The sequence below is a fragment of the Gadus chalcogrammus genome, chromosome 14, assembly GCF_026213295.1.
Source record: "Gadus chalcogrammus isolate NIFS_2021 chromosome 14, NIFS_Gcha_1.0, whole genome shotgun sequence".
Classification (NCBI taxonomy): domain Eukaryota; kingdom Metazoa; phylum Chordata; class Actinopteri; order Gadiformes; family Gadidae; genus Gadus; species Gadus chalcogrammus.
The window spans coordinates 1,943,813-1,966,312 of NC_079425.1; the positions used below are offsets into that span (position 1 = coordinate 1,943,813).

At 51.2% G+C, this 22,500-nt stretch overlaps 1 protein-coding gene across 2 annotated transcripts in view; it reads right to left on the minus strand.

Annotated features, from left to right (window-relative positions):
- Positions 1-650: 650 nt before the first annotated feature.
- The window catches only part of myo1ea (myosin IEa), a 36,680-nt gene continuing 14,830 nt past the window's right edge, over positions 651-22,500 (minus strand). Inside the window, exons 8-29 of one of the 2 annotated variants that reach the window (XM_056607344.1) lie at positions 22,356-22,490; positions 21,806-21,938; positions 19,736-19,932; positions 18,286-18,366; positions 17,682-17,768; positions 17,164-17,250; positions 15,039-15,206; positions 14,171-14,256; positions 12,322-12,403; positions 11,892-11,998; positions 10,519-10,617; positions 10,093-10,237; positions 8,060-8,174; positions 7,799-7,968; positions 7,520-7,665; positions 6,331-6,477; positions 5,671-5,828; positions 5,384-5,470; positions 4,810-5,014; positions 4,320-4,355; positions 3,241-3,410; positions 651-2,241 (exon numbers count right to left, since the gene is read on the minus strand). In XM_056607344.1, the coding sequence (XP_056463319.1) occupies positions 2,165-2,241; positions 3,241-3,410; positions 4,320-4,355; positions 4,810-5,014; positions 5,384-5,470; positions 5,671-5,828; positions 6,331-6,477; positions 7,520-7,665; positions 7,799-7,968; positions 8,060-8,174; positions 10,093-10,237; positions 10,519-10,617; positions 11,892-11,998; positions 12,322-12,403; positions 14,171-14,256; positions 15,039-15,206; positions 17,164-17,250; positions 17,682-17,768; positions 18,286-18,366; positions 19,736-19,932; positions 21,806-21,938; positions 22,356-22,490 (2,718 nt within the window). In that variant the 3' untranslated portion in view covers positions 651-2,164. The remainder of the gene's footprint in view (positions 2,242-3,240; positions 3,411-4,319; positions 4,356-4,809; positions 5,015-5,383; positions 5,471-5,670; positions 5,829-6,330; positions 6,478-7,519; positions 7,666-7,798; positions 7,969-8,059; positions 8,175-10,092; positions 10,238-10,518; positions 10,618-11,891; positions 11,999-12,321; positions 12,404-14,170; positions 14,257-15,038; positions 15,207-17,163; positions 17,251-17,681; positions 17,769-18,285; positions 18,367-19,735; positions 19,933-21,805; positions 21,939-22,355; positions 22,491-22,500) is intronic. The other variant, XM_056607345.1, reaches the window with a different exon arrangement.

Below are 22,500 nucleotides of genomic sequence, written 5' to 3' on the forward strand. Positions count from 1 at the left end.
TAATTCTTGACTAACTCACTTGCATATACTTGCACAAGAGAGAAAAAGTTATGGGTGCAAAAGTGAATCTGACGGTGTGCTGAGGCCATGTATTTCCACTCTTGATGAATATTAATAAAGAAGAGAACTAACATTTTGAATGAGTGTTGGGGAGCAGTACGTTAAGCAGGTATTCATGGACTCATGGCCGACTGGAACCACGATTATGTTCTGTGGGATTTATATTAGTTTTAAAAAATAATATTAATAAACTTGGATAACTCTTTCTTGAGTGCTCCTTCCTCTGTGATCGTTTGGGTTTCAAGTTACTGAGTTCATGTCTGTTCGACACACTTTGGAACATACCAGTGGGTGGAGAAAACACCCTCAGATTAATCAGATGTTATAGTTCGCCTAATTATTCACTGAGGATGAAAGTGTAATGAGCTCTGCTATAACTTCTACATCAACACATATAAAACATGAAACATAAGCCAGCAATTAGTATCGATGCTTAGAACCCTTTTGTCTATTCTCATTCTGTACTTTACATTATAACAAACTGTTTGCAAATGGTGAGATATAACAAGAATACTCTAAATGAAAACATGTTGATGCTGAAGATTAAAGCACAGAAGTGAATATAAACATGATAAACCGTCAAAAGTAGTTTTTTTAGTTTCACTACTTTGTCAAAAGTACATTTCGACATCAACGTACAATAAGTCAATAGCCCATTACAATCAACACACCGTAAGGTTTGCAACATGAACATGCTTTATTAAAAGATCCAACTGGTGTTTTTCATATTGCACAAAGATGTGTCGACATCCAGCATCAAACCTTCGATATCGCTGAGCCCTGTGACAGCTGTCAGTCAGGATGACCCAGCCATGGGTGTCCGAGCTCTTAAATTATGACAGAATGATAAATTAATGCAACGGCAGTGCAAAAGGAGGGTAGACATAGTGAAGCTGAAGCAAAATAAAGGTAAAATTCTTTCCTTTCGTCTGAAATGATTGTGAGACTGATTAAACCCAACATCACCTGGAGTCTCTGAACCAATGAAGTCCGTTAAAAACAGCATCAATCACACATCGCTCTAGGTACCAAACAGGAAGGCAGAATATCAAGAGAAAGAAAATAAACGACAGAATTAAACTTGAACCCAAAAACACATGTTCTAGATATCAACAGATATACATAAATCAATCTAAAATGGCCTGCACAATATTTCCATGTAAACAAGTTATTCTCTTCATAAATTCGGCTATTTGCATTGTGTTTGGCAATTTGTCCTTCATCGATGTGATACATAGGCTGTGATATGACCAAATGAGTATGTTGGTGTCCCCAAGATAGTACCTATCCCAGTAAAGTGCTCTTCAACCACAGACGACACCCAGAATACGGTCAGTGTGTGTGGAATTTGCAATTTAAAAATTTCTTCGATACAAAAACCTGGACAATATGATACGGACAATCAAGAAATTTACATTTACTGGCTAAAAAGTTCCCCAGCAACGCGTCGACTAGTCTTTGATTCCTGCCTTCTCGTTCTTTGGATGCATCTGCTCAACAGACACAATCTGTTCAGTTTGGGAGATATGGTGTATATATATATATATGTTTTAATAAAAAACTATTTCTAGAACACAGTGAAATCATCTTCCAGAACACTTAACCATCAGCATCACTTCATGGCTTTAAAATACAGCAACTTAACAAAAACCGCACTGACACACACAGAGAAACTTTACTCCCGCTGGTTACATGATTTCAGAATAAAACGGGAGGAACGTGACAGCAGACCGAGACGCCCGCTGAACAGAGGACGCTTCAACACCACTGAGCTTAGAAAAGTGTAACGAGACAGTCGAGAAAAATATAAAGCTATAAATACAATAAATAGTTTTGTTCAGTACTCTTTGGTACTCCTGGGGAAGCTGATGTCGTCCCTTAAGTAAAAGGTAAAAAGTCTTCTCGGTTTGAAAGCCAAAATCCGTCCCCCACACCAAGTTCAGCCTGCGGACATCTGGGTCACATGACCTCAGACGGGTCACATGACGCCAGACGGGCCCCCAGTGACGACCACATAGTGGTGGTGGGGTGGGTGGACAGCGGGGGGCCCTCTCCGAGGGGTCCTCAGCCCCTCCGTCCCTCATACAGAAGTCCTCCCGGACTCCTAGATCTTGCTGACGTAGTTGTTGGGGAACAGGCCCTGTTTCCCCCGGATCCTCCCCGTCCACCAGCCAGAGGCGTCTGAGGAGCAGAGAAGGAACCCGTTAGAACCTCAGAACCGACCGTCAGAACCTCAGAACCAACCGTCAGAACCATCAGAACCAACCGAACTGTCAGAACCAACCGTCAGAACCTTTAGAACCCAACCGTCAGAACCAACCGTCAGAACCTTTAGAACCGAACCTTCAGAACCTCAGAACCAACCGTCAGAACCATCAGAACCAACCGAACCGTCAGAACCAACCGTCAGTACCTCAGAACCAACCGTCAGAACCTCAGAAACAACCGTCAGAACCTCAGAACCAACCGTCAGAACCATCAGAACCAACCGAACTGTCAGAACCGACCGTCAGAACCTCAGAACCAACCGTTAGAACCTCAGAACCGACCGTCAGAACCTTCAGAACCAACCGAACCGTCAGAACCTCAGAACCAACCGTCAGAACCTCAGAACCAACCGTCAGAACCATCAGAACCAACCGAACTGTCAGAACCAACCGTCAGAACCTTTAGAACCCAACCGTCAGAACCTTTAGAACCCAACCGTCAGAACCTCAGAAACAACCGTCAGAACCTCAGAACCAACCGTCAGAACCTCAGAACCAACCGTCAGAACCTCAGAAACAACCGTCAGAACCAACCATCAGAACCTCAGAACCAACCGTCAGAACCAACCATCAGAACCAACCGTCAGAACCAACCGTCAGAACCAACCGTCAGAACCATCAGAACCAACCGTCAGAACCGTCAGGGTCTAGACCTCAGAACCACAGCGTCTGGCCGTGGTCTATCAATAGGATTTACATTTATTTAACATTAAGAGGATTCTGCAGGATCAGCAGTGAGGTGCCTTGCTCAGGGACACCTCGACACTCCGCTAGGAGGAGCCGGGGATCGAACCAGCAACCCTCCGGCTCCCAGTCGACCCGCTCTACCCCCTGAGCTCCCTGACACTAACCCTAACCCTGAGACCAGAGCAGGCCTGTGTCCCCAGCCTGCGGCGCTCAGAGCGGTTCTCACCCTCCTTGATGATCTCGATGAGTTCGTCGGCGTTGAAGCTGAGCTCGTCCGTGTCCTGGGCGTCGTAGGCGTACAGCGCCCGGCACTGGGGCACATGGGGGCGGGGCTTAGGGGCCGGCTTGGGGCGCCCGCCGCCGGGGGCCGGCCGGCTGTCGGAGGGCCGATGGGCCCTGGGGACACGAGGGAGAGCAGCAGCATGGTTGGTTTGGTGTCCTTACGCCGTCACAGGGCTCAGAGAGAGGAGCTCACCCTTTAGACGTTTCCCTCATGATGCTACTGTCGGGTATGTCGATTATAATCTTTGTGTTTTATTCGTTGCAGTGTTTATTCTTTGTTCATCTATTTTCATTCTAGTGTCCTGTTCTTTCTGCAGTGACACTGAAATTAAAAAAACGACTTATTATTATCTTATCTGTAAACTGGTCGTTTACCGCGCAGCCACCAGATGGCAGCGCTGTCACTGGAGGACGCACATTGACCTCTCCTAGACCATTGACGTTTGAGACTTTTTAGCAGAGAGCTTTTTCCCGAGCACTGATTCAGCCCCAGTAGAATGTCAAGGTAATGATCCCCAGTGCAGCACATCATAAGGTTATAATATATAACAGCTGTATAAAGGTTTACACATTACATTCCCTAGCGCGAGAAAAGGCTTCACCAAAAACGTTTGATGAAACTTGAAAGATCTCAGACATGAAAGGCAGATCTTTGAGGGATCTTTGAATTCATGAATGGCCTTATTGAAACACGGCTCATCTATAACCAAGGCCGTTTCTGTTCAGAAAGAAGGAAGGACTACGAGTTAGAAATGTTCTGAGAAAAAAGAAATCCAATCTACAATCAGAAGATAGGAGTCTTCTGGGTTGTCTCGTGTGTGGGTGAATGAAAGCATCTTCTGCCGAATGTTCCGGAACAGAGCGGTACAGAATCAAGTCTCGTCCCCGTTCCCTTAGACAGATCATTAGTGTAAGGAAAGGTGTGAACCTCTATCAGATGTTAATGGACTACAGGAAGAACAGCGCACCACAGAGCTAATCTAGAAACCAGCTGCCACCAAAACACTGAACACTCAAACTCACATTCCTCCATTGGAAGCTGTCCGTCTGTCGCCATGACTACAAAGGAATACATTGGCCAAATTATAGCAAGACACTGCCTGGTGATTACTTTTGGGTTTAAACACACTCTCACAGTGTGTGTGTGTGTGTGTGTGTGTGTGTGTGTGTGTGTGTGTGTGTGTGTGTGTGTGTGTGTGTGTGTGTGTGTGTGTGTGTGTGTGTGTGTGTGTGTGTGTGTCTATGTCTGTGTGTGTCTGTCTGTGCGTGTGTCTGTCTGTGTCTGTGTGTGTATATACGTGTGTCTGTGTCTGTCTGTGCGTGTGTCTGTCTGTGTCTGTCTGTGTATATACGTGTGTCTGTGTCTGTCTGTGCGTGTGTCTGTGTCTGTGTATATACGTGTGTCTGTGTGCGTGTCTCAAATCAGTTCTATAATGCACAATGTTTCCTAATGAATGTCATCCTGCCAACGACGGCCTTGAAGGTGGTCCCCCCCCCCCCCCCCGGCCCTCACCCTGCGGCGCCTTGCTCCGGGACCCTCAGGCAGTCCAGGTTGGGGGGCTGCGTGGGGGGCCCGCCGCCCCCCCGGCCGCGGGGCTGGCCCGGCCCGCTGGGCAGGCCCGGCTGGGGAGTCCGGCCCGTGGAGGGGGGGGGCCTCTGGGGGTTCCTCTGGCTGGCCAGGTGGTTGGTGTTCCTGGGGCCGCCGTTCTGGTGGGCGGCTGCGGAGACAGGAAGTGACGAGCGTCAGGCGACGAGGCCGCTCGGTTACGGTTGCCACGGCGACGCTCGTCTGTGAGCTAGCTGGCGTAGCGCTGGAGCTTTAGCTCGCCGCTGTTGTTGTTGTTTACAAATAATACCTAACCTCAGCATTTATATTTAAACGCTTGTTATAAATTATAGGAGTGTTATATCATTATTATTACGTTATTATTTGCTTTTGTTTAATGCACAGTTTTTGTAAATACTTATTCATCTTTTTATGTCTTGTTATAATAGGCGTCTGTCTGTCTGTCTGTCTGTCTGTCTGTCTGTCTGTCTGTCTGTCTGTCTGTCTGTCTGTCTGTCTGTCTGCCTGTCTGTCCCCCTACCTGGGGGGCCGGGGGCTGCCCTGGCCGGGGTGGTCTGGTGGGTCCTGGAGGAACGGCCCTGCTGGGAGAAGCTCTTCTTGCTGGGACCTGACACACACACACACACACACACACACACACACACACACACACACACACACACACACACACACACACACACACACACACACACACACACACACACACACACACACACACACACACACACACAGAGGTGACAATAGGAGGCTGTCAGCGTCGATGTTAACCGGTCCTGGGGGGGGGGGGGGGGTTGGGGGTGTACTCACGGGTGGTCTTGGGCAGTCCCGGCCCGATGCTGACCTGCAGGGTCTTACTGGAGGGCTTCAGCACGGCGGCGTCGCCCTGACCCTGGACCACCGTCACCTGGCGAGACCCCCCCGCACTCAGGAACCCCCACGTCTCCTTCTTCAGCTTCAGCTCCATCCTGGAACACACACACACACACACACACAGACACACAGACACACACACACACACACACACACACAGACACACACACACAGAGACACACAAACACACAATGTTATATATATATATATATATATATATATTATATATACTATATACTATCATCCCAGCCTATCAAACTCAAGCTCTCTTCCATTCTATAATAATATCGAACCCTGGGCATTTTGACTACATTAACTTCCCCACTAACAGGTTCTAACATCCCAATGATCCCATCCACCAAGGCCTTCATCCAGGGCTCCAGAGTTGTGTTGGATGGAGGGCGAGCCTTCCATCCAACACAACTCTGGAGCCCTGGATGAAGGCCTGGGTGGATGGGATGTCAATGTAGGAAGCATGTCCAGGGTTTGATGTTATTATAGAATGGATGAGAGCTTGTGTTTGATAGGCTTTCCTCAGGCGTTCCCGCCGCGCGGCCCAGCGACGGCTCGAGTCGCCGTGACGACCCCCGCTCTTACGTGTTGCTGAACTTGAGCGGCAGCGTCCTCTGGGTTTTCTCCTCGAAGCGCCGCGACAGCAGACTGACCAGCTCCGTCTTGAAGACGCACTCCAGCAGGCTGTCGTACTCCTGCTCGTGGAGGATCAGCAGGTCGTCCTGCATGGTGCTGGGGGGCGCACACGCACGCACACACGCAGGCACACACACGCACGCACACGCACGCACACGCAGGCACACACGCGCACACACACGCACGCACACGCACACACACGCACACACACACATAAAAAGACACACGGACACACAGACACACACACACAGACACACACAGAAAAAGACACGCAGACACACGGACAAACAGTCACACAGAAACACACGCACACACACGGACAAACAGACAAACACACGCGCACACAAACAGAAACAGAAACAGACACACACACACAGACACACACACACAAACACAGGTAAACGTATGGTTTCTAATAAAGTTCAGTGCAACACACCGGCCTCAGTCAGAGTTGTGCTCAGGACAGAAGTGTTTTCCCTGTGAGGTCAATGTGAGCTTACATCAAACCATGGCCCTCGGCCACTAAGACTCCACTAAGACCTTAGAGTAAACTGATGGCATCAAATGAGGTCGCAATGAAAGATTTGAACGACAAACCAAAAACAGATGAAATGCATAATGTTGCCGTTAAAAGGGTTACTGGGGTTTAGCAACTCAAAGGAATCTGACTAGTATTGATACTGCCTGTTATCAGGTTAGTTCTGTAAAAGGCCGTTCCCCATGAGTAGTTAGTTGTTGTGGTGTTGAACTTCAAGTCTTTACCACCAGGGAGAGCCACTGCACGGTTACCTTTCATTGTTGAGTGAGAGAGAATATATATAATAATATAATAATCATAAATCATATTGCTGCCTTGTTGACAAGTTTTGTTGACATAGCCATGTTCCTACTTATTGGCTTCTACTAGTGTTCATCTAAATGAAATATAGTTCATGGCTCTTTGATCTAACAAATGTAAGTCGTTCAAACTTGTGAAACATAAAGAATACACAAAGATATCCACAAAGTATCCACAAAAGGATCGCTGATTGTAAGAATCGAACAGAGCATAACTAGCCCTAAAGTCTTCCCTCCGCAGACACGTGTTGCGACCTCGAGAGCATCCAGGCGGCGGGCGGACGGGGACCACGAGGCTCACCTCAGAGACACCGCCAGGATCTTCTCCACCTCGATCCGCCTCTTCAGCACCTCCGTCACCTGACCCTTCTCAGGGCCCTGCGCCAGCTTCTCCCGGCCCACCAGGTACACACACTTAGGGGTCAGGATCAGGTCCCTCTTGATCGGCTGGAGAGAGGCGGAGGAGGAGGAGGAGGAGGAGGAGGAGGAGGAGGAGGAGAATAAGACGAAGACATTTTGCGGTGACAGCAGAACATGAACATGAGCCCTCAGTGAAGCCCGCCTCCAGCGCTGACCTCACCTTGAATCGCCGGTCGTACTTTGTGACTTTGTCCGCAAAGTCGATCTTTTCCCGTTTGCCCAGGAACTGTCGGAGCTCCGGACGGTCCTCCATGCCCAGGTAGTCGCCCACAAAGTTCCTGTTGATGCTGTGTCTCCGTCTCTCTTTACGGTTCACCAGCAGGTCGCAGGCTGGGGAGACCAGAGAGGTTCGGTTTAAAGGAAGAAACTAAAAAGAACGGAAGTAATACATCAGGTGGCTGTTCAATGGATGGCCGCTTACCTTCCTCCCTCATCTGGACGTACTTCTTGCGGGCCATGTACTTCCTCCAGGCCTTCTGGATCGTCCGGGCGTACCCGTCAAACTTGCGTTCCCTGGTCTCCTCCAGTAGGAAGAGCTGTGGAGGCGGAGGGGGTCAGACCATCACACACAGAGCAACACGGAGCTAACACACACAGAGCAGCACGGAGCTAACACACACAGAGCAGCACGGAGCTAACACACACACACAGAGCAGCACGGAGCTAACACACACAGAGCAGCACGGAGCTAACACACACAGAGCAGCGTCCGACCAAGCGCCCGGACAACAGAACACACATGAACCCGGGATACACAAAGATACCATCATGATGCACTTGTGGACTTCTGGACGTGTGTGTGTGTGTACGTGCGTGTGCGTGCGTGCGTGCGTGTGTATTGAATGTTATTTTGTAATTGAAATAATACGACGGTCAAACAACGTTTGATTGAAATCGTAAAAACATCCAAGTAACTAACTTGGATGGAGGACATTTCCCCAGACCAAGACTAGCATCTCCGCTAATGCATTAGCTTTCCTCTTCCTCTTGGGCCTCACAACATGGCGTCCTCTCCTTCCCCCCCCCCCCCCCCCCCTCCCAGACTAAACATCCTGCCCCTACATATCACCACTGCCCTGACACGCATGAATCATAGCCCCCATAGTCACAATACATTAACAGAACCGTCTAAAAACAGACCCCATAGCCTCACCACACACAAGTGTGTTTGATTTATTCAGATCCCGGTGATTACGTCACTGGACTGATTCTTTATCTCCGACCCCGGCAGACTCTCACTCCCATCTCGACCCTCCGCGATAGCGTCTTAGAATCACAAAGCCGTCTAATTGCAGGCGGGTTGAGACGCTCGGGCAGTGAAGTAATGACCTCCTGTCTGTCACGCAGGGACGACTGTTTTCATAGGCTGTCAACTTATTTCAGCACCAGGCTCGCGTGATATTTAGCTTTCATTAGCCCGCTGTCTCTCCATGGCGACCTTACGATTGTAACCATGGTGATCTGCGGGGGGGGGGGGGGGGGGTCGCCTCTTGGCAGTGAATGAGTGAACGCATTCAGCAACAGCTCCATATGACCCTCCTCTACACTAAGACCGCTGTGTGTGTAGTTTAAAGAATGTGTATGTGTGTATGTGTAGTTTATAGTGTGGTATACATGCTTCAGTGTGCATGATGTGTGCAAATGCTAATACATGGCCTCACAGACTTCCCTGAAGTGTAGCTCTCATTCCCAGCAGGGGGAACAGGAATACTGGGGAGGAGGAGGAGGAGGTGCCTCTTACAACGCCACACCGGCTCTGTGACACACAGCACTGGTGTTTGTGTGTGTGCCTTTGTTCCCAGTGCTGACGTCGTACCTGGGACTGGGACTGGGACTGGGACTGGGACTGGGACTGGGACTGGGACTGGGACTGGGACTGAGACTGAGAATGTTTGACCATCTGATGCGTCAGAGGTTTGATTCCCACACAGAAGGCCTTTGTAGGCCAACCTCCTCTTTAAAGAAGTTAAGTTACATTAGGTTAGATTAAGTTACATTTAGTTATATTATGTTACATTAAGTTACATTAAGTTAAGAGGTTAAGTCACCTTCAACCTCTTCATTGTTATTTCAGCTCCTAGTTGGAAGCTTTCCATCCATTTCCTTGTAGTCTTCTCTCACCGAGGCGTTGTGGGGTCCTGGGGGACCCCAGAGCCCACCACGTCTGGACCCTACCCTGGACACAGCTCGGGTTTAAACCTCGTTGCTGCGCTCAATGATCTATCTATTTAAACTTTGACCTGGGTGACGCTGCCCCTAGAGGTACATCCAATCAGATTACAGCTTTTTTTGATGTTCTCAAACCAACGAGATTTGAACCCAGCAACGGCTTTCAGAATCTCTAAATCCGAGGACATGTTTTGAGAACGAAAAGCGTTGGTCTGGGCTCCATTCCAAACACAGAACCTCTAGTCCGGCTCTCTGCTCGACCTTCATCCTGTGCTGCAGACTCACCGACTCCGGGGCCTTGATGAAGACCTTGGTGCGCCCCATCTGGTACTGGTCCTGGTCCATGTGGACCGCGTGCAGCAGATGGAGAACCCCCTGCTTCTCCTCGCCACGCCACGTGGGCCACGACTCCTTGGTGAGGATCGCATACCTGAGGAGAAACAATAGGGACTCACTATAGCTTCACACACAGTCCTGAGAAACAACACTGACCTCACACACACAGACCTGAGGAATAACAACAGGGACTCACTATAGCTTCACAGAACAACAGCGATAGAGGTTTAGACAATCACTGTAAGATAATTATAATAGAACAATTATACGCTATGAGACGGAGGGAGACCCCAAGATGTCAGAGAGAGAGAAACAAAAGAGACTTGATGATGACAATGGCCCATCATTAATGGAGTTCTAGTCGGTGGAGTTCACCTGTTGAGGAACTTCCTGAAGACCCTCCGGTAGGCGTAGCCGGCTCGCCTCACCCTGATGTTCTCCTTCAGCCCAAGGTATTCCACCTGGTGCTTCACCCTGGAGCAGCCACCCAGAGAGAGAGAGGGTCACAACACAGGCCGGAGAGAGAGAGGGTCACAACACAGGCCAGAGAGAGAGAGAGGGTCACAATACAGGCCGGAGAGAGAGAGAATCACCACACTCTGGAACCTTCACTGATGGGAATAGTAAATGGACTGCATATATTTACTGCGCTTTTCTAACCAGCGGCCACTCAAAGCCCTTTACAATACTGCCTCACATTCACCCATTCACACACACATTCACACACCGACGGCGGAGTCAGCCCCGCAGGGCGACAGCCAGCTGGTCAGGAGCAGTCAGGGTGAGGCGTCTCGCTCAGGGACACCTCGACGCTCGGCTAGGACGAGCCGGTTACCAGCCAACCTGCTCTGCCTCCTGAGTCACCTGCTCCACCCGTGATAAACTACGTGGTGCTCCCGACTCGTTATAAAACCATCAATAACGCGTCAGGTGATTTACTCACACATTCTGTCCCCGGTCTCACTGCCGATGCTTCAGAACGCGCCTCACACCCTCCTCTTAACACCTTCAGCTGCCCTCAGAGTGGAGAGGTAATATCCTGCTGGTTTATGATTCATCATACTGAAACAAAGCGCTCTGGGATGACTCAATGTGTCTGGGCTTCCTGTCCATGAGTGGTTCCGTGGCTAATTACGCACGCCTGCCCGTAGTCCGCTGGCAACAGGAAGTGGATCAGGGCCTAAACAATAAGAGCGCACCCGCCGTCAGTACATTAAGTGCCCGGGCTCGAAGATCGGAGCGGACAGGGAGAGGAAGCGGAACCAGAAGGAGGCGGGATCACTGGGGCACTTCCTGTGGAAGGTGCTTTCTGAAACCACAATATAGAATAAGGAGAATAACAACATCCTCGCCAGGACAAAACAACAAGCTGGGTGGTCAACGAGTTGGCTGGTAACCGGAAGGTTGCTAGTTCGACCCTGACTCCTCCTAGCTGGGTGTCGAGGTGTCCCTGAGCGAGACGCCTCAGCCCGACTGCTGCTGACCAGCTGGCTGTCACCTTGCGTGGCTGACTCCGCCGTCGGTGTGTGAATGTGTGAGTGAATGGGTGAATGTTAGGCAGTATTGTGAAGTGCTTTGAGGGGCCACTGGTTAGAGGAGTGCGGTATAAATAAAGAACATTTATCAATCACACCAGTGGGCATGAAAAAGAACGCTGGTTGGGACTGAAGTATGAAAGTATGAAGCACAACTGCCTTTAGGATGGGGACAAGATGTGACGGTGGTCCAGCATGGAACCAAGGACCTACCGGCTCTCCTCCCAGTCCCGGGGCTTCTTGGTCTCGTTAGGCTTGATGCAGCGGATGTAGTGGGGGGTGCACTTCATCAGCGTGCTCACCAGGTCGTTGGCTTGTTTCTGCAGAGCGAGAACAGCCAGCGGTGAGAAAAGGACAATGATACAGCAGCAGGGGTCTGCTGTAGGTGGTTTTCTGTCGACCGAGAGATTTAAGCATCGAACATGTTTGCGTACGCGTAGTCATTCGTGCAACATGTACTGGATGTAAATGTAGACGCAGTTTAAGAGGGAAGGTTCCGGATGTGTGGACACAGGAGGATGTGAAACATTAGAAGGGGAGGTTTACCTAGTCCGGACAGACGGACAGTAACCTACCCTAAAGTGTCCCGGCAGCAGGAGAAGGGGAGGTTCAGGCAGACAGACGGACGGACAGGTTAACCTACCTTTATTTTGCTTCCTGCTGTGGTAGGCCGGCCTTTCTTCTCAGCGTTCAGGTTCTCCTGGAACAGACCTCTGATGAAGGAGCTGGAGGAGGGGGCGGGGCATAGGGAGAGAGGGGCGGGGCATGGGGAGAGAGGGGCGGGACATGGGTCAGGACGGGCAGAGAGAGCCAATAGGGCTTAGGGTTGTCACGTCGCTTGAAATGTTGGAACAAATTATATCAACGTTAACGGTTCGACGCGTTTTCAACATCTTCAAAACATCAGTGTGTAATTTGCACTTCAGAAAAGCCCTTCAGGAACGTCTGTTTAGGAACCAGCCAACGAAGGCTTTTCCGTAACCAACTTCAATTGAGCAAAGTCCTTCTTCAGGTTGTATCATGGGATCGGAGAAGTGTCCGGGGACGTGCTTGTCTTTGTCTCTGTCCGTGGACGTGCTTGTCTTTGTCTCTGTCAGTGGACGTGCTTGTCTTTGTCTCTGTCAGTGGACGCGCTTGTCTTTGTCTCTGTCAGTGGACGCGCTTGTCTTTGTCTCTGTCAGTGGACGCGCTTGTCTTTGTCTCTGTCAGTGGACACGCTTGTCTTTGTCTCTGTCAGTGGACGCGCTTGTCTTTGTCTCTGTCAGTGGACGCGCTTGTCTTTGTCTCGGTCAGTGGACATGCTTGTCTTTGTCTCTGTCAGTGGACGTGCTTGTCTTTGTCTCGGTCAGCGGACGCGCTTGTCTTTGTCTTGGTCAGTGGACATGCTTGTCTTTGTCTCTGTCAGTGGACGTGCTTGTCTTTGTCTTGGCTTCATGGGTTAAAGACAGCGACCTCAGACCAACATGGCAGCACCTCCTAAAGAGAAGTCCCTGGTGTCAACATCTCAGTCGTTTGTGGACGGTCGTTTGTAGCGTGTGGATAAGTGCAGTTGTTGCTCCCACTTGGCTCTCAACGACCAGACACCCTAGCTATACTGTTGAGTCTGTCTAAAACGCCTCAATTACAGCACTGAGAATCAAATGAAAAGCCTTCTGTGCTTGTGAGGAGTGGAGTTATCCTCTAATCACTGACAACAGAGGCGCGATCGCGCCCTCTGCGCTCTGCTCCCCTCTCAGGTCCGAGGCGTTTCCTTCCTCGCTTCCTCAAGGTTCTCCAAGCCCATTGTGTGACTGGGCAACAATGTGTCCCAGTACCACGTTTGTGTGTATACTGTGGATGTGTGTGGGGGGGGGATTTTTGCATTTGTGTAAAGCCTTGTATAGAGGGGGTAAGACAGACAGCCCCCTCTCTCTGGTGTGAGACACCCCCGGCAGAACGGGGTTAGTGGGCCGAGCGAGCGAGCGAGAGAGAGAGAGAGAGAGAGAGAGAGAGAGAGAGAGAGAGAGAGAGAGAGAGAGAGAGAGAGAGAGAGAGAGAGAGAGAGAGAGAGAGAGAGAGAGAGAGAGAGAGAGAGAGAGAGAGAGAGAGAGAGAGAGAGAGAGAGAGAGAGAGAGAGAGAGAGAGAGATGTAGGACAGAAGACACAGGCAGGCTGTTTGCACAGATGGTCACTGACTCTAATACGGTGCGCCCCCCCCCCCCCCCCCCCCCACAACCCTGGGGGGAGGAGGGGGTCAGGGGGGAGAGACCACGAAGCCCCCCCGTGTGTTAAGGCAGGGGGAGGGGCTTGGGGAGTGGGAGGGCACGCGTCCATTGTCTCCGGCTGCACTCGGAGGTCTGGAGCTCGACGAGAGCCACGCGCCCCCTGACAATAGAAGGCCCTCTCACACCCCCAGAGGGTCCACTCACACCCCAAGAGGGTCCACCCACACCCCCAGAGGGTCCACCCACACCCCCAGAGGGTCCACCCACACCCCCAGAGGGTCCACTCACATCTCACTGCTTTGCATCAACTCGATGAGGTCGCTGAACAGAACGTCACGGTTCCTCTCACAGAACCCCTCCGCGTCGTAGGAGACCTGGGGGAGAGAGGGAGGGAGGGGGGGAGAGGGAGATAGAGGGAGGGAGGGAGAGAGGGAGGGAGGGGGAGAGAGGGAGGGAGGGAGGGAGGGGGGAGAGGGAGAGAGGGGTAGAGAGAAAGAATGATAACCTGGAGTTAATTATTATCGGAGTGTGTGCTGTTGACCTGGCAACAGGTGGCCCGTGGAAAATGACAGAAGAAAAAAAGGTGTGGGAGAGTGAAAACGAAGAGGAGCATGAACAGAAGGAATGCGCCCGACAGGTTTGTCCGGGTGCATTCCTTTAGAGATCGAGTCAACAGAGTTCTTCCTGTTGGACGTAGCGCCGGACTGAACTCGTGCTCCCCCGAGACTCTGAGACACAGCTCGTTAGAACTGGCCGCACGGCTGGCCCCCATCTGGAGGGAGCACGAGATCGCCAGGCTGCCGCGTCCACAGATACCCCATCAGATAAAGACTGAACTTCTGATAAATGGTAAATGGGCTGCATTTATACAACGCTTTTCTAACCAGTGGCCGCTCAAAGCTCTTTACATCACATTCACGCACACATTCACCCACCGACGGCGGAGTCAGCCACGCAGGGCGACAGCCAGCTGGTCAGGAGCAGTCAGGGTGAGGCGTCTCGCTCAGGGACACCTCGACACTCGGCTAGGAGGAGCCGGGGATCGAACTAGCAACCTTCAGGTTACCAGTCGACCCGCGCCACCTCCTGAGCCGCATGCCGCCCTGAATGGATGCTGTGGTCGCCGTGGTGACGGACTCAGAGGAGGAGGGGGTACCTTGCCGGCGTAGTGGTGGATGATGAAGCCCTGGTTCCAGCTGTTGAAGTGCTCGTGGGAGTTGATGGCGACGCGGAGCTTCTGCAGCATGGTCTGGTCCGCGCCCTCGCCCACGGCGTGCATGGTGGCGCACACGTCGTCCAGGATGGAGAGGATCCCCGGGGGGTTCTGCACCGCGGGGGGGGGGGGCACAGGTCACAGGTCAGGCCCCTCACAAGGCCCCACGTTACCGTGGAGAGGAAGTGTAGACGTAACGCTGTATCGCGGGGAGGCGGCGACCTGCGTTGTGTCACCAACATTCATCAGGGTGAGTCCGAGGGACTTCATCACGTCTCCGTGGCAACCTTTGTGTTCATCGTTTCAGGGCGGGGCCGAGACGGGAGCCCGACTGAACGCTCCCCTGGTGATGTCACGCAGCTGCACATAGCTCCATTCAGCCCGCGCGCGTGTGTGTGTTTGCCTGTGTGTGTGTGTTTGCCTGTGTGTGTTTGTTTGCCTGTGTGTGTGTCTGCCTGTGTGTGTGTTTGCCTGTGTGTGTGTGTGCCTGTGTGTGTGTTTGCCTGTGTGTGTCTGTGTGTGTGTGTGTGTGTGTGTGGGCTGCTCCGGGGGCCACAGTAGCAGCAGTGTCTCTCTGCTTGTGGGGCCAACAGTGAACACAGGGATCAGTTTAAAGACACCAGTACACGTGGCTCTGCGTCTCCAGCTCCCGGGGGGGGGGGGGTGGTCAATGAGCCCCCCGCAGCCCCCCCCCTGCTCTGATAAAGTGGGGCTTTAAGCACTCGTGGGGGATTGGGTGGATCAGAGCACTCAGTGGGGAGATGTGTCTGATGAAGAGGGAGAGACGTGTCTAATGATGAAGCACTTCAGAGAACGGGGGGGGGGGGGTGTAACAAGAGACCAGGCTGAATCCAAAATGACTTACATAAGTGATGCACTTATGCAAGTCATTCTTGATTCGGCCTTGATTGGTTGGGAGAGTTCCTTGTAAGATGAGAAAATAAAACGTTGTGCATCCTTTCACTTAATGCACGCACTTATTGTATGTTGTGCGTCCTGGCACGTGGTTCGATGAACATCCTTAGTGTGCGGACAGATATATTGTTTGTTGGATAAAAGGGTCTGCTAACTTCCGTGAATGTAGATGTAAATGTAGATAAACAGAGCTGTATCAGTGATGTTGGCTGACGTCTCTTCTGTTGGTGTTTGAAGCGAGATCCCAAACAAACAGAGCCAGCTCGCCCCTCCCTTCCGTGTTTCGTGCATCCAGTAAAAACGATCATGAACGCAGCGCAAAACCCCACAACACCCACCCCTTGTCGGTGATTGGTTGGAATACTATTTATCTTGGTTTTGAGTGGTTGGTAGTACTGTTTGTTTTTGTGTGCTATCTCGGAGCAGTAGGCTGCCTACAGAGACGTGTCTTTTGACGGCCTGCTTATGAGGCGGGCAGCTAGCGGATCATGAGGAAGGGTCAGATGAATGTGATGATTTATGTTATGGCCTAGAATCGCGGATACAACCTTTAAAGTACAGAGTGACCTGGAGGAACAGCCTCCTCAGAGTAGAGAGTGGCCTGGAGGAACAGCCTCCTCAGAGTAGAGAGTGACCTGGAGGAACAGCCTCCTCAGAGTAGAGTGACCTGGAGGAACAGCCTCCTCAGAGTAGAGAGTGACCTGGAGGAACAGCCTCCTCAGAGTAGAGAGTGACCTGGAGGAACAGCCTCCTCAGAGTAGAGAGTGACCTGGAGGAACAGCCTCCTCAGAGTAGAGAGTGGCCTGGAGGAACAGCCTCCTCAGAGAAGAGTGACCTGGAGGAACAGCCTCCTCAGAGTAGAGAGTGAGCTGGAGGAACAGCCTCCTCAGAGTAGAGAGGGACCTGGAGGAACAGCCTCCTCAGAGTAGAGAGTGAGCTGGAGGAACAGCCTCCTCAGAGTAGAGAGGGACCTGGAGGAACAGCCTCCTCAGAGTAGAGAGGGACCTGGAGGAACAGCCTCCTCAGAGTAGAGAGTGACCTGGAGGAACAGCCTCCTCAGAGTAGAGAGTGAGCTGGAGAAACAGCCTCCTCAGAGTAGAGTGACCTGGAGGAACAGCCTCCTCAGAGTAGAGTGAACCAGAGGGAGACGTACCAGCTTGCTCTCAATCAGGTCGCAGACGATCTTGTTGTTGAAGTACTCGATGGCCGTCCACTTGATGCCCTCCTGGACGTACTCCTCCTACAGAGCCACAGGGGGGGGGGGGGGGGGGGGGGGGGTTCAGCGTCTTACAGCAGGTGGGAGGAGGACAGAGAGCAGGGGGGGAAGGAGAAGGAGGAGGGGGAGGATGGCAGAGAGCAGGGGGGAACGGGGAGGAGGGAAGGAGGAGGGGGAGGAGGAGGGCAGCGAGCAGGGGGAGCGTGGAAGAGGAAGAGGACAGAGGCGGCGTGGGGAGGAGGAGGAGGAGGAGGAGGAGGAGGAGGAGGAGGAGGAGGCCAGAGGCAGCGTGGGGAGGAGGAGGAGGAGGAGGAGGAGGCCAGAGGCAGCGTGGGGAGGAGGAGGAGGAGGAGGAGGAGGAGGAGGAGGAGGAGGAGGAGGAGGAGGAGGAAGAGGAGGAGGAGGAGGAGGCGGCCAGAGGCAGCGTGGGGAGGAGGAGGACTCTGGGGAGGTACCTGCTCCGCCTTGAGGGTCAGCTCGATGAAGATCTGCTGCAGCTTCTCGTTCACGAAGTTGATGCAGAACTGTTCAAAGCCGTTTTTCTATCGAGAAAATAAGACGGGACAAAAGCGGTTTAACCACGATGTACTAAACTAGAGGCACGATATATCATAAGATTTAAAATTCAAGAGTTTTATTTGTCACATGGCAAAAGTAGTACAGTGACATGAAGCATACAGTGAAATGAATGAATGATTGATTAATAATCAATCTGGCAGTCTATACACGGTAGTATATGCATGAACCATGGAACACAACACCAACTTAGATCAATGACTTAATCATCCCTGGAAAGTTCAAACTATATTCAGACAAAACAAGCTGGAACTACTAATTAATTATCGAAGGAGGCAAAATCTTATCAGCCTATTCGCCCCTTTTAGTAGACACAGTCATTAATCAGATTATAAAATGTACCCTGCTCTCTTAATTAGGAGGTAAATCATTCATCCTTCTTAGCTGTGTTTAATCGTGCTTAAGGTTTAAAGCATTAATCCAAGGCCACAGAGTAACGTTTTAAAGACCCTCGTTAACTCCTTGATGAAGAACACCACTTACTTGAAAGATCTCAAATCCGTAGATATCCAACACTCCGATGTTGAGTTCCTGGTAATCTTTCACCACTGCCTTGTTGATTGACTGAAATTAAAGTAATGAATGATTGATTCAGAAATGACTGATTAATGCCAGGATCCCACTACAGGACTTTGCCATTAGCCTGACCAACCCCTTCCCTCAGGAAATAATTAAGATAGGCAAACGTTTCCCACACGCCTCCCCAGTTCATCATCATGAAGGATACTTTGTCTCCCATAATTTGGTGTCTAGCTCTTCAGCTCTTCAGTCTGTTCACCACTGCAGTGAAGCACTGAGGGGTGTCAGGCCCGTCATGTTAGACCTCTAAGAGGGCTCGCTCTGCCCCTGACCACAACAATCCCTACAGAGAAGCTCTGCTTTGTTCCTCACCTTCGCTTGATTCTGTCTGTCCGTTATCTAACCAGGTCTTCAGGAGAGGCTCTGCTCTGAACCATCGTTGAGGCCAGATAACCCTTGAGACGTAGTGTCAGGGAGAGGAGTGCAGCTAAGAGCTTGTTGGGTTGGACCAAAGAAAGCTCAGTGTTATCTAACAGATTGTGGTGAGGGAGGGTTTAGATTGGACTGACAACAGGTACGTTTCCCGCTAGCACTCAGGGCGAGACTTCTCCGTCAGCGAGGTGTGGTCAGATATGTTTAGTTGTCTTGAGGGATCCTTTCCAGGTCGTCAGACACTTCTCTGGATCTGAGTGTGTCTCTCTCTCTCTCTGAAAACCCTCTGAGCAGTCAGTAGCAAAGGCAAGCGTTCTTAGAGGAAGTACTTTGACAGGAGCTATTTTCTTTGAGTGTAATGAAGCAACGACTGAAGCCCTGTCACTCAACACTTGATCAATGTCAGAAGGAGTTGTGTGTATCGGTCACTTGGACCAAAACGGTGTGAAGCTAGGGTCCAGGTTGTAGAATCCCACCCATCTCACAGACTATATTGTACCCGGCCGAGATCGCTGTATTCAGCAGCAGTTTGACAGCCTGCATGAGAACGTGATTTCGTTCAGTACGTCGGGGCCATTAGTAGATGACCTCCCCCTCCTACTCAGAATTCCCCTCAATCTCCTCCCATCGCAATCCACCTTATCCAATCACAATCCACCTCCATCTCCTCCCACCCATCACAATCCACCTCTCCTCCATCACCATCACTGGCTTCATCTTCCCAACGTTGTGCCTTCCGGAGGCAGAGCTTCAGAAGCACCACCCGTTGTAAACCGCGCAGTGAGAAACATAGCCTCTCTTTGTAAACCGCGCAGTGAGACACATAGCCTCTCTTTGTAAAGTCGCAGTGAGACACATAGCCTCTCTTTGTAACCGCGCAGAGAGACACATAGCCTCTCTTTGTAAATCGCGCAGTGAGACACATAGCCTCTCTTTGTAAACCACGCAGTGAGACACAGCCTCTCTTTAACCAGCACCGTACCTCCACCAGGAAGTCGAAGAGGCGCGAGTGCAGGGCCTTGGCGAGCGCGTCGCGGGTGTAGCAGGCCTGCTCCACGTTGAGCGTGACGTCGATGGACTCCAGGGCGCTGCCCCACTTGCTGTCCATCTTCCTGCTGGTCAGCTTCTCCTTCAGACGGTTCTGGTCGATGCCCAGCAGGAACGCCGGGAACGCCAGGACTGGAGACGACAGTTCAGAAGGTTCAGACGTTAATGTGAGAAACAGATGTACGGTTTCTCGGTTGTCGTCCTTTAGATTAACACACAAGGTTAGGGTTAGAGTTACCTATAAATCACGGTACACTCGATTTATAGACGCATCGTTTGTTGTTGACGGTGACTAGCTGCACTACCTTCAGTAGTAAAGTATTAAAACATGACTTATTGTCATCATGATTCAATCTCTATCTTCTGGAGGCCCTTTGAGTTGGCACGGTCATGTTTTCTTTACTTCTTTAATACGTTTGTTTGATGATTCAAATAGACTTTTCTTGCGTCATGCAGCTACAGTAGAGGCCTTTGTTTCAGCTCCCAACATGAGAGGAGACGCCTGTAGGCGACCTTTGCAGTCATTGAGGAAACGTGCGGACGAAGAAGACGACTCTTTAGGGAAGTCCTTGACACTGACTGAAAGGTCTGCAATTCTTTGGGTTGGTTTCAAAATCAGAGGATGGACTATTAATAACGATCATACTAATAATAATAACCGGGGAATTCCGACACCAACCTTTTCAGAGACCTGTTTACATGGGATATGTATATATATCCCACATGTGTAAACTTTTAGACCGTCCACCGGCATTACCAATCCGGAACCTTAATAGCCAACCGCGACAATAACAATAGGTATCCCCAGATCTACTGTGAATAGCTAATAATAATAGTCTTACTCGAGAGGAATAGCAACAGAGGAGAGGCAGCACGGCTACCTAGCCAGCGTCAGCAGAGGGCTTCTGGAAGGGGCTTCTGGAAGGGGGCTGAGTGTGCCATAGATCATTAGCTCTAACCTGGCATTGACACGTCCCTGGAGGACCCCTCCCTGCCTTATTGCAGTGACTCACTTCCCCTGGAAGGAAATGGTTCTCAGGCCTCGCGTCCAGCGGTGTCTGGGAATGCATCAGGTTTCTGCAGGAGCTCCTCTGCTGGGACTGTACCGGGGAGCGTGTGTCTACCTAAGCATGTGGAAAAGCCCGGACTTACGCCGAGACGGAGCCCAGAAGGGTGTAGAGTGGACTGGAAACTTATCGGGTACGTTGAGAAGGAAAACAGAACTATTTATATCTGTGAATAAACTGCATGACAAAAAAAGACCCTACACTGACAAGGGGGGCTGAGGGTGAGGGGGTCTCCTCGTGGTGTTGTAGTTCAGGACGGAGCGCTAGAATAGTCTGCACATGTGCAGCACGGCAGAACAAACACACGAGATTGCAAGGAACAGGAGCGGCAGAGATTATGGAGTACCAATAATAGGTCCGAGTCGACTGGGAGCCATGACCCGGGACTCGTACCCTGGCCCGAGACCCGTACCCGTACCCTGGCCTCATACCCATACCCTAGCCCTAGACTCGTACCCTGGCCTCGTAGCCTGTGCGATAGTTCGTCAGTATCCATCCTTTAAGCTAATCTGGTGGACATGGAAACAACCATGATGGGGGCCAGGAATGTGTCATGAACATGAGCATTTTAACTTGGTTGACCAAAGGATACATTGACCCAAATGGTTGAGAGATAAACTCAGCCACCCGCTGAAGAGCGTACCAGTGTCAGAGAGAGTTACAGGTTTAAGCAAGAGACCATGCTGGGCAAACGAAGCGTGTATCAATCACGCCCAAAAAACACAAACTACTTTCCCAGAAGCCATTGCTCTTGACTTGTCTGGGTGATCAAACCATCATCTCCAGCTCTACTTCACTGGTTGTAGGCCATAGTTTACACACGATGCTGTCGTGTGTAAACTACCATCATCAACGGATGTCGGAGGGACGCCAGGAGAGACGGTTCATGAAGGTCAACTCCCCCAGACTGGAGCACTACTTCAACGTTAAACACTCACACTCCTCGCTGTCCACGGCGGCGTAGTTCCCCGCCTCGCGGAAGGTGACGTTCCCGAGGTGCAGCACGCCGGCCACCAGCTGCAGCACCATGCCGCGGTCCTCCGGGGAGATGCCGATCACCCCCATGGCATGCTGGGAAACCGGGGAAAGCTCCCGTTGTTAAAGCCCGCGCTGCAGAGGGAGTTTACATAGTCCTGCGGTAGCGAGCTTGTGTCCATTAATTAGTCTCCTTGTGGTTTTACTGGTAAACAGAAGCAGGTGGAGGCGGTATGGAAGGTAAACACAGGGGAGAACACCGTGACTCGTAAGGCTCTCCCAGTGACGCAGTCCTCCATACATCAGGAGACTTAGGAGCTAAGCTACCGTGGTTAGCAGTTGTTGGAATAGCGATGTGGTCGATGATTGGTAGCACAGACACACACAGGAACGAAGTTGCACATTCATGGGCTGTCACTCTCTCCCGCCTCAGACAGACAGACGTGACGATACAAAAGACAGACAGGCAGACAAGCCGACAGACAGGGAGACAGGCAGGAAGGTGAGACCTACCACCGTCTCCTGGAAGTCGCTCTTGTCGTTGATGTCGTCCACCTTGTAGGAGCCCGACTGGTTGAGGTAGCTGTAGTAGTCCAGGCTGGTGATCCCCAGGCTCTGCTTCTGCTCTGCACTGGCTCCTTCTATCAACTGCAGACGC